The 16,178-nt window shown below is 44.4% G+C and overlaps 1 protein-coding gene and 1 pseudogene across 1 annotated transcript in view; both read right to left on the bottom strand.

The window, feature by feature from the left end:
• Positions 1-16,178, bottom strand: part of LOC144114453 (serine/threonine-protein kinase 31-like) — a 152,922-nt gene that overhangs the window by 97,657 nt on the left and 39,087 nt on the right. Inside the window, exon 9 of the mRNA XM_077648197.1 lies at positions 7,979-8,201. Coding sequence (XP_077504323.1) covers positions 7,979-8,201 — 223 coding nt within the window. The remainder of the gene's footprint in view (positions 1-7,978; positions 8,202-16,178) is intronic.
• Positions 13,787-15,787, bottom strand: LOC144116405 (uncharacterized; annotated as a pseudogene).

The raw sequence follows: 16,178 nt of genomic DNA on the forward strand, positions 1-16,178 counted from the left end.
CAGTGTCTAGTCAGTATACGGTAGCGTTTGCTATTCTTTGTTTTCCGTACACTGCACGGGAGAAACGAAGAAGCCATAATGATTGATACCTGAACGGATATGTATTCGTAGTTTTCACCAGATTTGCTAAGTTTAGGAATGTGTTGGATTTCCCTTCCACTGCAGTCTTGTAAATTCTTAAAAGGTTGTATTCGTATATGTATTGCACTTTTAGTATATTATGCTTGAGGAAAAGCGACTGTCTGTTCTAGGAATGAAGCGTTTTCAATAATGCGGACAGCCTCTTTAGAATCAAGGCTAGTTTACTTATATTCGACTTTGTCGTATTTCCCACGACTAATGCCCAGTATTGCAACTGCGAGTTGAAAAGTGCATAATATATGAGTTTTCTCATAAAATGTGGGCGATTATAGCGGTTTCTATTTAACAGTCCTACAATCTTGCTTAATTTGTTCGATAAAAAATTAATATGTTCATTCCAAAACATATATTCAGAAAATAATACACCAAGAATTTTCACACATTTTTCTAATCCAAATGTGTACGGGCCGAGAGCGATGTTCGTAGGTGTAAAAGGTAAGGTTCTGGGTGTATGAAACAAATTACAGTTGGTTTTAGATTCATTCAGCATCAAAGTATTTTTTCGGCACCAGTCTTGCAGTATGTTACAAAATCAGCTGGCATCTGTTATAATTTTTTCCAAATTTTTTCTTGCAATAAATACCGTGGAATTTTTCGGCACAAATTATAAATTTAGTCTTCGTAAATCTCTACAATGTCATTGATGTAAAAAAGAAAGAATGGGTCCTAAAATGATTCCTTGTGGAACATCAGATTGAATTATACTTTTAGGAGTGATGTATTTTTACCTCAACATACTGACACCGACCATATACCCATAAATACCGGACTATAGGTCGGACCGGAACATAGGTCTACCCCCCAACTAACCAATTCTAAAAATGAAAAAAATCTTTTTCAATGAAAAAAGTACCGAGACACCTTTATCTTGAAACAAATGCGACTCGACAGGTTGCATAATGGTGAGAGTACAGAGTCGATCACACTTGTCTAGAGTGCTCGAGAGGTACCATCCGGGGAAAATAAAGCGGAATTCTAAAGCAGGTATTGACTTTCACTAATAATAGTTGCGCTGGAGAGCAGCAGAATAGGCCCGTGAACCGCATAGGCACCAGCCCCTTACCGCTAGCAAAGCAGGTGCGAAAAGATTTCGCGTCATTTCCCCTGCAGCACACCGCCTGAGCGCTCTAGACAAGTGTGATCGACTCTGTACTTATTTTCATTTAAATGCTGCTCGTATGTACACCCGGCCAATTTTTTAACTGTATAGCGCGCCCATTGACCTGCAAGTTTGTTTCTGGCACACACAAGTACGGCGCCATAGAGCCTTCCTCTTCATGAATTGCCGCCCCCAGGATGGCGAGCCCTTGAATTGCACTCTCGTGAGTCTAGAGGCACGCGCGATCTCTACCGCTTTCACACGGATACATTCGGCAGTCACAAGCAGCGATCTCGCACGGAGCGCAACCTTCCCTTCCAATTCTGGATATGCTGCAGTCCGCCCACGAAATGATGTTCTCTTCTGGTTGCTGCAAGTTGCAATACGCAGCTTCTGCCTCCGCCAGTACTGAATGCTCTTTTCGGATACTCCAAATTCGCACTGTGCCGCCAGGTTGCCGTGAGCTTCCGCGTACTCAATTGCGTTTTCCTTCAAGACGACGGTGAATTGCCGTTGTCTTCCGCTCATTTTTAAACAAAATGTGAAAAAGCAGCCTTTAACCAAAATAGCTTTGCAACAGCGGAAACGCAGAATGGCGGTGCGACAACTGCTGCTGATGGCGCTGGAAACTGATGACTTCAGTTGCCCATTGTTGCAAGACTTCCGTAGTTTTTCCGCCAATGACTGGTATATAAGACGGGGGTTGACTTTTTGCCATGGTTTTTTGAAAAAAAAAGTTCGACCTATATTCTGGTTTTTAAGGTAGATAGGACCGAAGTAGTTTCTGCGTAATACCTCGGAAACCATAGTGCTCCAATTTTTCTAACAATATTGAGCGATTAACATGGTCAAATGCCTCAGAGTCACAAGTTTTTTCTCGAAATTGTCTAGTATTATCTCCTTCTGCATTAACTCTTTCGCTACCGCGCCACAGGCGATCGGGCATATATGACGGACGTTTTGAAAAAGCCGCCAAAAATTCAATTCGGCACTTGCGGACACGCTACGCCATCTAGGTTGTTCCTATGCAACCAAGTTCATAATTGCAGCTTTTGTTTTCAGTTTAGAACATGGGGAGGTGGCATGGAAAATGAAACTTTGAACAAGCGCAGCAGCGTCAGCCGGCAAACATGGCGTCCACCGAGCGCTTCAGCTGGTGTCTGTTCCGGTTTTGGCGACGAAAACAGTGGTGATCAGTCAGACAACGATCTACAAACGTCGTATTTCGGTTCCGACAGCGATACTTTGTCTCAGGGGCACGGAACGTCAGCATGTATTCGCATACAAGTTTTGTTTTCGTTCACTCTTGTGTTTTCTGCAGTGCATGCAGTTTGTAGCTGATGAGAGAGGTTTATTTTTGTGCGTCAGGGCCTTCACAACACATGGCCAAGACAGTCTGCTAAATTCTCAAGGTCGCGTCTCATTTTTTCAAGCAAGGCGACGGCCAGGTGTCCATGTCGGCGCAATGTTGCAGAGCGGCATTCAGAAATTCGCTCGACCTTTCGGCGTCTTCTTGATGTTCTTCACGGCGGAGGTGATGAAGACTACAAAAACACTAATAAGTATGCTTGGATGAAGTTTTTGGGCAGGCAAACATACGCTCGGTGCGACGGCTCATAGGAAGAGGTGAATCCGCTGAACAAGTTCATTGGAATCATCATACACATGGGAATTGCTGACCTGCCGCGACTATATCTCTATTGGAATATAGGAATCATGTATTCTGGCCTTCAACCATCAAATAACATTTGCCGAAATCAGTTTTCCGCTTTGCTTGTTTTTCTGCACACAGCGGACACGGAGGATGCAGGGGCGGCTGCATCTATTGGCAAGACTTGAAAGTGTCCTAGCTTTTGAACCACATCAATGAAAGTTCATCGATCCTGATGTTGCAGAGGTTGGCCAAAATGCCATATTTGGTCAGCTGACTTTCAGGAAGTTGCTCATTAAACAAATCTTACAGTATGGATGAAGTAGAAGTCCACACCCCCATCCTCCCATAGAGTCCATTCGTCAGCAACCGAAAAGAATGGAAAAAAGAAGAAACTGCAAGCTCTGCTTCAGAGAACAAAACATGAACAAAGATCAAACGTCCGATTCACATCTTAACGTGATTGCTTTTCACAGTGGCACCACAGTGATGACCACTGACTTGACCGGCTGTGGAAAGTGCAATAATTTTTCCACAGAGCTGAAACTTGGAGGAATGACAGCTATAAAAATGTGAACAAGTTTGTATACTCCAGTTTGCCTCTAATCAAGTTCGCGCTTCGTGCAGCCGGCAATTTGTTTTTTTTAATTCCTTTTTTCATGTTTTCGCTACATTTGACTAATAAATGTTCAAGTGCTTTTGCACACACGACTCTGCTGTTTGTTTCATTCAGAAGTATAACTAATAAGCTACAAATTCATGTGTTGCAATATGCGTTTGGTTTGTTACTTCTTGTGAAAAAAAAATTTCAGTACACTCCAAATCGTCCATATTTTTGCGGCAGCGAAAGAGTCAAGTCATGTTTGTATTTCAACATTAAAAATATGAGCATGTGATCCCTAATGTCCGTACTTATGACACCTGATTTGAACTTTTCAGCCGATGGATTTGTTTTATCGTTTATGGGGGTTTAACGTCCCAAAGCAACTCAGGCTATGAGGGACGCCGTAGTGAAGGGCTCCGGAAATTTCGACCACCTGGAGTTCTTTAACGTGCACTGACATCGCACAGCACACGGGCCTCTAGAATTTCGCCTCCATCTAAATTCGACCGCCGCTGCCGGGATCGAACCCGCTTCTTTCGGGTCAGCAGCCAAGTGCCGTAACCACTGAGCCACCACGGCGGCCAAAAATGAATTTGTAATAAACAAATCTAAGGTTGACAATGTTAAACGGGTTACCCTAGATGGGGTGAAAATTACATTTTGAAAACCATTGCATTGTAAAGGAAGTAAAAAGTCTATAACAGGCTCTGTGTTCTTGAAGATATCAATGTTAAAATCAGCCCCTATTGTGAGTAAGAAGCCATTACAATTTGCATAGGAGAGTAAAGCGTCAAAGAAATTCAGGAACACTGCAATATTTCCTTCTGCTGGGCTCTAAATGACAGAAAACATGTACTTGCCCTTCTTAATACACAGAACTTCATAGTCAGTTGTAATGGAGCAGTAATCAACCACAATTTCTAAACCTGCTAGACTAGTTTGAATGGACGCGCCGCCTACTCAACGTTTTTCCCGGTTTAGAAAGTAGTGACTGTACCCTCCCAGCACAAAATGATCTCATTCGTCAGTGTACCATGTCTCAGTTAACATCAGCACGTCGAAGGGTATTTCACAGGCTTCAAGCAGTAAATGTAGATTATCATGCTTTTGGTAAACAGATCTCGTATTTAAATGAATCAGTTTTAACCATTTGTTTGCTTTGGTGGTACTTAAAAGATTAGCAAGCTTGGGGGCAAGTGCTCTCAGTGGCCATCGTTCAAAATAAAAGCAGGGTAGCTCAAAAAGACGAAGCATGCATCCCCCATTCACAGACCTTCAGTATATTGCGTTCTTATTAAAGGGAAGGTGAAATAGTTTTTCTTAAGAATTTGAGGTCCTTTAAGAAATCCAATCCATGAAGCTTATAGGTAAAATAGTGACGTAATCGCCGATTAAAACAGCAATGATAGTCAGGCTTCTCCTCACTGAGTAGGAGAAACTCTTGATGATGTCATTGTTGCCGAAACTTAACACGTCTGCTGCCTTCGCCCATGAGCTGCCGTACGTTTTTCAACACTGACAAACAATGCTTCGTGGGCTTCACCTTCAGCAGCGACGGTTCACTTCCTTGAAACAACAGTTTCTTAGCTAGAAATGCAGCGCCGTCCTACGTGAGTGACGTCATCGTTGCGACCTCTGGCGGCGCTGCGCAATGCAGAGAAGCCTGAACGCCGATGTGGCTTTATTCTGCGATTACATCACCATTTCAAATGATAGCACAAAAATACTTTGCATGCTTTACCTGCCAGTATAACACATTCCACCTCTTTAAACGCTTCGAATTCTAAAACCACTTCACCTGCCCTTTAATCTGCACCACTGAAGATGACTCTGTACGGCGCGAAAATGATGTCATTTCTTGTCCACAAAAACCGCCAGCCAAACTCATGCTTGCACGCCACGGCCTTTCCTAGCAACGTTTTCACAAACAGGGCAAAGATTCAAATCAAAATAAGGAGCAGGCAACACACTCAGAGTAGCAACTATATTCTGAAATAGCTCATGAAAACAAAAACCTGCACAGTTCTCATGTTGAAAATGATAAAGTTAGCACATACAACACTGAAAAATACGCTCTTGAAAACATAAACCAATTGAAAAAATATATTTCTGGCCACAAAACTAACAAATAGGCTCCAATAGGCACTAACTTTAGAACAGACGCCGCCATGGCTCATTGGTTATGGCGCTCGGCTGCCGACCCGAAAGACGCGGGTTCAATCCCGGCAGCGGCGGTCAAATCTCGATGGAGGCGAAATTCTAGAGGCCCGTGTACTGTGCGATGTCAGTGCATGTTAAAGAATCCCAGGTGGTCGAAATTTCCGTAGCCCTTCACCACAACGTCCCTCATAGCCCGAATCGCTTTGGGACGTTAAACCCCATAAAACAATAAGCAAGTGGCACTGCATGGCAAAAATTTTAGCTTTTGAATTAAAAACGCATTCAGGTTATTACTGTTAGCTTTGAATTTATATTAAATTTCTTCCACACGAAGTCTCAGTGTGATTCATGCTACAGAAAATAAGAAACTTGATTTTAAAAATGCGCCTGTCGCTTGGGCATGGGGCCCATGGCTCTGTGAAAATAGAACCCATTTTCCATGCATGCTCATAATACAGCAGCCTAAAGACTTGTTTCTCAGAAACCACGAAGTATGGAAATGTGTGACAAAGGAAGTCTACCATAACTAAAAATGTTTCAAGCATTTTCGAACACAACACTGTAATAGTAAGCAATATGGAACACACATAGGGCTGACTGACAGCAGCATATTCCATGGAAAGAGGAAACGGAAACCTACGAACAATTTTGATAAAAGTTCTAGCCAAGTTATCCGTCTATTTAAGGTAACTATTAAATTTTTTTCTTAGTCCCAAAATAAATTTTGTATGTATATACAGCAGACTCACTTTAAGACTAACTTGAAGGGATAAGAAAATTTGTCTTATCATAAGTTCATCTTAACAGAAGTTCCCTTAAAGTTTTGTGAGCATGTTAGGCGTGTCCAAATATGTTACATGAGAACGATCGATAAAACTGCCTTTCAGAGAAAAGATAATTGCAAATAGAGCATTTTTTGCACTATGCATGACACTTCATGCTGAAGACAAAGCACAAAACAAGCTTATGTTATCCTGCTTGAAAATGGCATTGTCTAGTTTTTTTCTTTCCCTGCCCTTTTTTCTCATTCTATCCTGCAGAGCCTGTTATTTGTATGTTTTCTTCTGATTTCTGCATTCCATCCAGCTCCGACCGCTTTGAAGGTGCCCAGCAGGCACACTGCGCACCTTTTGTGTGTGCTGCAGGCAATGTGCGCGGCGCCGATATTTGGCCACCTCTGCGCTGAAATAACGCTCGTTGCCACATTTGTTGAAAATGTGGTCCCGGAGTTTTTAAGCCCTACGTCAATGAGCGGGTGCACTCTGAGCATACGCGCCTTTGTGGGAGGCAGTGCTCGGCACGTGATGCGCGTGCCATGCCGAGACCTGATCATGTCAGACTTCTGTGATAGTGTAGGCACTATGGTGCCTACCTTTTCCTCACTGGCAAGAGAGCGCTCCCCCAAAAAGCGTGCTCCGCAAGATCACTTCCCCGTTGCTTTGCATGAAGGTGCGCGGAAGCAATCTTGTGGGGGTGCTCTTTCTTATGTAGAAGCATTTTATATAACTTCTAGGCACACTCCTTGGGTTTTAGAGGTGTCCGTCTGTGTGAAGCCTCCGGATAGCAAGTGTAACAGCCCCACTGGCTCAGTGGACGGCACAAACGCAATGCGAGTAGGTGGTGGCATTCACCTACAAGTTGAGGCAGTTATGCGCCTTTCCTTTTCTCAAAACCAGCAGAAGGTTTAGACTCTGCTGATTTTCGTTCAAAACACAGTTGGGAGCACTGGAATATGGTAGCGCATGAGCGCAGACATGTGGTGGTTCTTATATTTTCCAGGCTTTCTTTAAATGTCGAAAAAAAAAGGAGTACGCAGGAGGTACGTTACTACAAAAACTGGATAAGTTCTTTCTTAACACCTCTACAATTTAACGAACCGCACATGACTCTAAAGTGAATATTTAGAATTTTGCATAAATAATCTTAGCTATGTAACTAATTAATCAGAATTTAAAAAATACTCTTAGGAGTGCCACATGGTGGGAAACAATATGTCGTTGGTTGCATGCTGCTCTGGTATAACGAATTTTTGAATCATTGATTCAAGTTATGAGAAACAGCCTCTATATTCCCCCATGCAACAAACGCACAACCACATCTGATCCTAACAGCAGCATGGCTCTGAACGTGCATACTGTGCAGTTTATTAGTCCACTTAACAATTTAACCCACAGAAATCTGCACACATTTCTGCCAGACCTGGGCACAAGATCATATCTTCTCCGATTCTGCAAGCTCCTATCCAACCATTTCACACTGAACCAGTAAAATGCTAGTCAACAACTGCCAAAATTGAGAACAAGTTCAACGAATAAAAACAAACCTTAATTTGAGACTTCTTGGCTTCCAGCTCCACTTGTAGCTGGTTTAGTTCACTACGGAGCTGCTCCACTGAAGCTGCTGAATTATCGCCAGCTTCCAACTGTTTAGACAAGGCAATATGTTCTCCATGAGGATCCATAGGCAGTTTCGGTATGAACCCTGCAGTTGGAGACACTCCAGGACCAGGCAGCTGTGCTGGTTGTTGCTTCAATGACGCACATAACCTGCAGTCCATTTGGAAGCAGTACTTTTAATTTCTTTGGCATGTGCAAGGATTTTCTTAACAGCTTTGCTGTTACATCTGTTGACACTTGCAAGCTTAGAAATGTAAATGACTACTGCTCTCATCTCAGAGACTTTTTTTTTCCACAGGTTCATTCCTGCATGGTCACTAATACATTAGTCAAGAAAATGGAAAAATTGACCCTAACGGGCACTAACACCTCTAATACAAAAGACCCCAACAGACTATTTCGACTGAATCGGTAAAAAAAAATTTTAACCAAAACTTAGCAATGAGCAAAGCAAAATAAAAAAAAAATCCCAGTTGACTAAAAACAATTTCAATGAACTTCAAAACCTCAAACATTGATGATCTGTATTAAATGCTATATATAAATATAGTAATACCAACTGAGGGTTGTTTAGAGTCGCGTGACCTAGACTGCAGTACTTTTTTCATTCTTCAGCCTTAATTAGTTGTCCAATTACCAAGCTTTTTAATTATTGAATTGAGGAACAGTGCCATGTGAAAGTTGTAGATCGTTTCAAAAAACCACTAGCAGCGCTATTTCTATCAAGGTACATTTACGTAGCTTTACTTTAAGTTAGCTAATTAGGCTTAACTAATTAGTAAACTTTGAACGAACTAACTACTGCAGACTAGGTCATGCGACTCTAAACACCCTCAGTTAGTCTCGCGTGGCAAGGACATTGTGTTTTTTAAAAGCTTGGTTACCTTTAGCTGGGACACCTGGTATATATCGCAGCTTTTCACTGCGATCAGCACATTTTTCATTTACTGGCTAAACATACCCGAACCAACCAAAGCTTTAAGCTAAGTTATTGTTCTCCTCTTGTGTCATTACAGAAAAGTAAACTGCGAAGGTAGCTCGCTGTAAAGAAAATTTTCACACAGTAGCATATATAAGACACTAAATGCACATAAAAATACTTTATTACTTTATTGTAGCGAACATCTAAATGTAGCAGCGTTTGCTGCACATCACAGGCATGAAGCAGGAAAAAAAACAACCAACTACCATGAAATTCCGAGCAAGCCCACCCCCCAGCAAGTCGAAATCACAGGCAAAGTAGGGAGGGGGGGGGGGGGGGGGGGGGCTATCCAAGAACGGCGCCGAAATTAAAGATGGCGGCAACATTTTCCCGCAAAAAAAAAAGCACAGTGCACATGGATTTAAATTTTTGTTTACTTCTAGGAACATGAACTTTATTGAAAGAAAGATTCATGATTGCTATGTCAATCACTCTAAAAACCATCAAAAGACTCCTCCGAGTCAGTCGCAAAAAAAAGTTTACAGCATTCCGCTTGAAGCCTACCCCAGTCTTCAGGCGCCACGGCTCCAACATCTGCCAGTCCGCCATGTAGGTCGCCGTCCTCCGAGCCATCGAGTGCGTTAGTTATGCCGCATCCCTTGAAGGAGCGTGCCACAGTCTCCTCGGGTACAACAGCCCACACCTCGGCAACAAAAACAAGAACATGCTGGCGCGACAGCTTTTTCAGGTTTCCTTTGGGTGTCCTCTCTTCATCACGCATTTATTCTTCCCACAAACGCCATAGGGTAGACTTGAAAGGCTTGCTCCAGTAGACGTAAACCGACTGCAGGATGCTCGTGCACCCTGCAGGCACATCGAGAATGTCGGTATTGTGCTCCTCAAAAGCAATCTTGGCAGCTTGTGCTTTATGGATGGGCGCCTGGTCCAGTACCAGTAAACGCTGCACATCATCAACGTTTGGGCCCCAGATTCTTGACAGCCCCTCCTGCATCTATTCCGATGTCATCCAGCAATTTTTTTGTGGCGGTGAGACGAACATTTGCTACGAGTGAAAGAAAAAAAAGTCTGTGTTTTGATAGAGCAAGCTTAGCGACATCGTGCGATTCCTCGCCCCACTAAACAAAAAAAAAATCGTTCTCACTTGGTAAGCGAAGGCTCGCGAAGACCCTGGCTGGAATTTTCCAAGTTTGTTCCTTAAAAATAACGAATGCCGGGAGCTTGTGGCCGGTGGTGCGTGCAGCTAGGCAAACCGTGAAGCCTCGTCGGGCACATCCAGTGTTTGCGATCCGCAGGTGCTTTCGCCGACCACGTTGTTTGTCCTGTTGGCTGGGTTGTCTATTTGGGCCATCGTCTGGTCCATATTGGCGATGTTGTACAACGTATAGTCGTTGCACAATCGCAGGGAGTTTGTGGCAGACCAAAAGGCACTTGCTGCCTCTGAAAATTTTTCGGGCGTATTGTGGCTCTCATTTGTAGAACGGCGCACTGACACTCCGAACAGCTGCTTCCATCGACTTTTGTAATGGCTGGAAGCTACGAAGTTCCCCAACTGCATAATTCTATTCTGACATTCTTTTCTATTCTGCTATTCTGCCAGCCTCTTCAGAGAGAAGCCGGTACTAGCGGCATGTCCTGCCGTTCTTTCTCTCGAAGAGCGCATCGTCCACGCATTCACTGAAAACTGGGGCGCCGTTAATCGCCTGCTTGCTTCGAAGTTTTGCTCTCCCATAGTTTTGCTCAGGTAACTTCTCGAAATTACTGTCCCATTCCCGTATCCATTTGCAGTCGAGCTTGAAATGTTGAGACGTTTGGTGCACGTTTCTTCCAATGCCATTGTACGACCTCAACTTTCTTCACCACTGTGTATGAATGCATCGGCATCGCGAACTTCACAACGCCAAAACAAGAAGACAAATTGCACGTGCGAACTAGCCAGCGAATGGCTTGAAAAGCAGGATTGGATTGGATTAGATTCTTGGACTGGATGGGGCAGACCAGTGTTGCTTAGGCGTGGTGCGTGACAAGGGGGCCGGCAAGGGAGGGGGCGCTTTCCTGGAACAGCGCAGAAATGTGAAATTGGCAGTAAAGTTGAGGAGGAGGGGGGGCCTTGCATGGGGGAAGAGGGGGCGCTTGTTCGGAATTTTACGGTATATGGCCTCTTTCAGCAGCCCATGCCTTCAGTTGCCAAATGCTACATATAGATAGATATTAGATGCTATTGACTTCCCCTCTGATTCGAGGCAGTGGCGAGTGCATGCCCCATTGCCTATTAAAGTGGCTGTGTTATTTATTTTGTATTTTTCCCATTTATTTTTACTCCGAATCCTATTCTGCTTATTTTTTTCCTCATTCCAGCCTATTTTCCATGTTCTAAGCTATATACTTCGTTTTATTTTTTGGTTTTTAGAGTAAACATCCTAAGACACAAGGCTATGGGGACACCATAGTGGAGGGCTCCAGACAATTTTGACTACCTGGGGTTCTCAAATGTGCGCACACATCGCACAGTACATGGACCTCTAGTATTTCACCTCCACTGAAATGCAACCACTATGGCTGGGATAGAACACGCGTGTTTCGGGTCAGCAGCCGAGCACCATAACCACTGAGCCACCGCAGCGGCTATATACTTTGATTTCTCCCTTCCGTTTTTATGCCACCAGTACTCTATAATTGAACAAAACTCAAAGGCTTTCCAGCCAATGGCACCAACTCCTTGTCATGATGTCGCAATAAATCCAATTCGATGGAAGCACCTGCCAGCCTCCTGCAATGTCACACTGGGGGATTAACCGCAACGTCATGACAAACGGTTGGTGCAACTGGCTCGAGGGCCACATTTGAGAGGCATTTGCCATTTCATTCCAGAGTTGTGTTCGACTACAGTCTTCTGTTGCTCGTCTCTACTATTGATGTGTTAATTCTGCTTTCGCTATCCCTAAAACCAGAAGCTATTGGAAGGCACATCACGTCTTCTTTAATATCTGGATGTATTACTTTTCAGTCTAACAGAACCAAGTTTAATATTTTCTATACTGCTCTCGCATGCTACACAGATATCTCCCTGTTAATACTTCCTTCTATACTGCCTGGCCCTAATGGAACCTCATCTAGCCTCAAATAGAAGGGCTCTTGAGTTATACAGTATTTCCTTCTGGATTTCGCTTTTTCCAGCTCTGTATTCATGCAACAATTCTTTTGCACCCAGTTTTTGTATACACTTAGCCATCTCGGTTTTGCATACTTAATGTTCGTAATAACTTCCTCTTCCCTGCTGTTGTCTGCGTAGCCTGTCATAGTCCTTTTTCTCAATTGCATGTCCTCATTTTTACTGTACATATACAGTAAAAGCTCGTTAATTTGAACTTGAAGGGAGCCAGAAAATTATTCGAATTAAGCGAAGTTCGAATTATCGAATGAGCGCTAGAATGAGCGGTTATAGTGCCCGTGCGGCATGGGCAGAACCTGAAGCAGTCACATCTAGACTCGTTACCGCGAGCTACGCGCCACTATACGTTTGTGGTGGGCATATTCTGAGAATTAAATTGCAGTGATAATGGCAAATGAAATAAATTGATTGGCCAGTTATGCGCCAGAAAGAAGTACTGGAATGCATTCGCTTGAGCAGCGAGCTTTAGTGCTGGAATGTATGACGCTATTTATGCTCCAAAACAATTATTTACTGGGAAGGGTTGTCAAAATTAAAAGTAATCGACGAAGTGCATTTGCCTGCGTTTCTTCTGCCAAGAATCCATCAGCATCATCTGCAGCTTGCCCAAAGCTTCTGCGCAACGTCAGAGTTCGCACTGATAGAGAAGTGTCATGCTGCAACATCGAGCGCCAATGCTACTTGATGTGCGCTTCGCGGTGGCATAGTTTCATCGCCGCTGTCGGACTTATCACTGTCCGCTGTTCACACCGCACGTGAGCCCTGCGACGTCTACTGGGAGCATGAGGCCTCAATTATATCGGCGTCACTAAAGGCCTCCAACATTTCCACTCTGCTGTCCACGTGGCTCGCGCTGACGGCACCAAAAAGATCCATCATCACCCGGTAGCTAGGGTACCTTCATTTTCATGAACTTCCATTCGGGCGACGGGAACAGATCAGCTTCGCTGGCCACTTAATTTTAGCACTGCGCCACCATGCCAGCAAAACAGGCGGCGCGCTAAACTGCCAGTCCCTCAACCGCCATACTACATTGTTTATATCACGTGATCGCGACTGCAGCATGGGTGAGTGATCCGGTAGCGAAAACCTGCTATGGCATGCACAGGAACGCGGGCTCCGTGAGCATCGTGCACTCGGCTTTTTTTTCTTTTCCATTGTGCTACATCTCTGGTAAATTTGGAGTGCATTTTATTCACAAATATGCAATTACTTTTTACCTATCTCTTGTAGATTTTGAAATATTCATTAATTTATGACTAATTATGTTGCCCAAGTTTGTTATGTTCCTCATAAAATATTTATTAAAATTTGACGTCTATGTGTTCTACAAAAGCCAGAGTGTGCACCCAAACCATAATTATAATTTTTGGTTTGCTGAAATAGAACTTACAGACCTGTGAAGTACACCCATTAAAAATGGCTAATTTTTGAAAAATAGTCTCCCCATTTTAATTAAATTTGGAAAGAAAAACGTTACATTGTTTTCATTTTATTGCACAGTGTAATTCACAACCTTTAAAATGCAACAAGAATTGTACAAATCTGACCACACCATCTGGAGATATTTTGGGCAACAGTATGTGCAGTGGTAAAAAAATCAGTTTTGAGAAAACAAAGAAAGAAGTTTGAAAACAAGTCCAGAGTTTATTTTCTGTAAATTCAGACTTGTAGTCCAATGGATCTTATGTTAGAAGCCTCCAGGCACATAATCGCCATCAATCTCTTTCCCTCGTTTTCTTTTCATTGCCTGCCGGAAGTTTTCAGCATCTGCACGCTTCCTGTCAGATGCTACCAGCCGACGCTGGCCCTTCTTGGCGCATCTTTGGAGCATCACACTGCTTCTGTTGACATGCAGTTCCCTGAGGATGGCCTCACTGACACGCTCTTTGCCAGCATTAAACCTTGTGACAGCTTCTGCCACCGCACTCTCAACAGTATAAAGAGAGGCGTGCCTGCGTTTTGGTACGAGTGACCACATCACCAAGTGTAGGCACTCGTTTGAATTCTGCGTTTTGCCTCTCTGGCATCGTTCAAGCAATTTCTTGTCAGAGAGGCGCATGTATATAGGCAGCAGTGCCTCTGCAACATAGTCTGGCAGGCTGTATCGGTGCTTAGGTGGAGGTTCCTTCTTTGCCACGGCCTTGTTGTAAGTGCACCAGCTTTCTTCACCTTTTGGGCACAGCGAATGATTTGGCCTTGCGTCCGTGGAGGTTATGTGATGATAGGTTGCGAGGACAGCATTTTTCATTGCATCAATGTTGCCCTGGTTTGCTTTTAATGCCCGTCCATAGCAGGTGGACAGTTTTGTGATAAGCTCAACTGTGAGCTTACCCTTTCCACCAAGACTTCTCAGAGCAGACCAATGCGTTTATGGATATGGTTAATGCAATCTTTCTCGATTTCCACAAAGCCATAAATTTTTTCTTCATGCAGGGCGTTGAATGAAATCTAAGGTTCGACGAAATCTCATCGACCTTTTGGTCGGCGCTTCGTTATTTTCGCCAGGGCGTTGAATGCATGACTATCACCGTCGCACAACATGGTTGTGTACCGTAGTCCATGCTTGGTCAGTGATCGGCCAAACAGTAATTTCGCAGCCTCCACTTCCATTTGGCGGGCTTGCTCGAGCTGTTTTTTTGACACAGGTGGCCAGCTAGCCATTCTTCATAGTGAGGGTCACCTTCTTTCAGGCCCAGTTGGCATCCTAAACAAAAGTTGGAGAGCACTACAAAATCGAGCACATACCCGGTAAACAGTTCAATGACTGTTCCCACACAGATGTGCGAGGAATGGCCTCTCGTTAGCCATGTTCCATCATAGGAGACTGCAATATTGCTGGGGTTTCCAAAGTTTAGCAGACCGCACAAGGATTTAACGGCATCCGCACATTCGCCCATCACATGCACAGCAGCATTCAGGGAGGCAGGGTTCAGCTTCCTCTTCACGTATTTTTGGTACGTTTTTTTGGTTCAAACCACGCAGTGAAATGTTGACAGCCGAAAAAATGTCGTTGAGGACGGTTTGGCCGTGTCCTGTGCTCATAACGGCACGAGTCGCGAGCACGTTCACTTCAAACGAGTTGCACGTCGCATTCCCACCTGCTCTCGGCGAGCTCCACTCCGCCTTGAGTTCTCCGCAAGAATCACAGTTCACAACGAGCTTGACTGCAATTCCGTACTCATGGCCCATCTTCGACAGCGTCACAGGGCTATCGCACACTCTGCACTGCACGCATTTGAGCAGCTCATTCACGGCTGCGAGGCTTACAACAGTGAACGCCGTCCCACTTTCCGGCGCCTCGTCGAAGTCTCACCTAAGAGATTGCTTGCGGCGGGTAGCGTACATCAAAGAAAGCCGTCGCTCTTCTTCTTGTGCGTGAAGATCAATTTTCATTTTTTCGCTCTCGGAAAGAAATGGTGTATCGACGCGCACTGTTTTCAACACCGCAACGGGCGCCGGAGCCGCGTACGCTACCGCTTCCTCCGCAGGTGCATTGCACTGGCTCGTGGAGATCGTCGTTGCTGCTGCCGGGTCTGATGGCTCCTCGCGTGTCCGCGGCAGCCGTTTGCGCTTTTTGCCGAAGGCATGAGCCGTCCGAAATTTACGTTTTCCTCCAGCCATCGCGACGGAGAGACGGCAGCAGGGCAGTGCTCCGCTCAAAATGGCGAACGACGCTCCTTTGTCCAGCAGACGACGCTTCCCGGCGTCCAATCGGAAAGCCGGATTTGCCACACTTGATGCAAAAGCACCAATGGCGCTCGCTTATTTTGTATTTTTTTGCGCCGGGTAGCGTCATTGTTGCCAGACGGAGAAGTGTTTCCTGCCAAATAATGAAAAGCAGAAGAGCGCAGCTTTCAATTGATACCAAAATGGCCGCGGTCCGTTGCGGCGTTGCAACGGGGCGCGAGTTTGAATTTGTCCGATCTTGAGGGCTTTTTATGAGCGAAAACTGTCGTTGTACTGACTTTAAAATCCTATAACCTGGTAAATACTTACCAGGGGACCACAATGT

This window comes from Amblyomma americanum, chromosome 1 (genome assembly GCF_052857255.1).
Source record: "Amblyomma americanum isolate KBUSLIRL-KWMA chromosome 1, ASM5285725v1, whole genome shotgun sequence".
NCBI classification, from domain to species: Eukaryota; Metazoa; Arthropoda; class Arachnida; order Ixodida; family Ixodidae; genus Amblyomma; species Amblyomma americanum.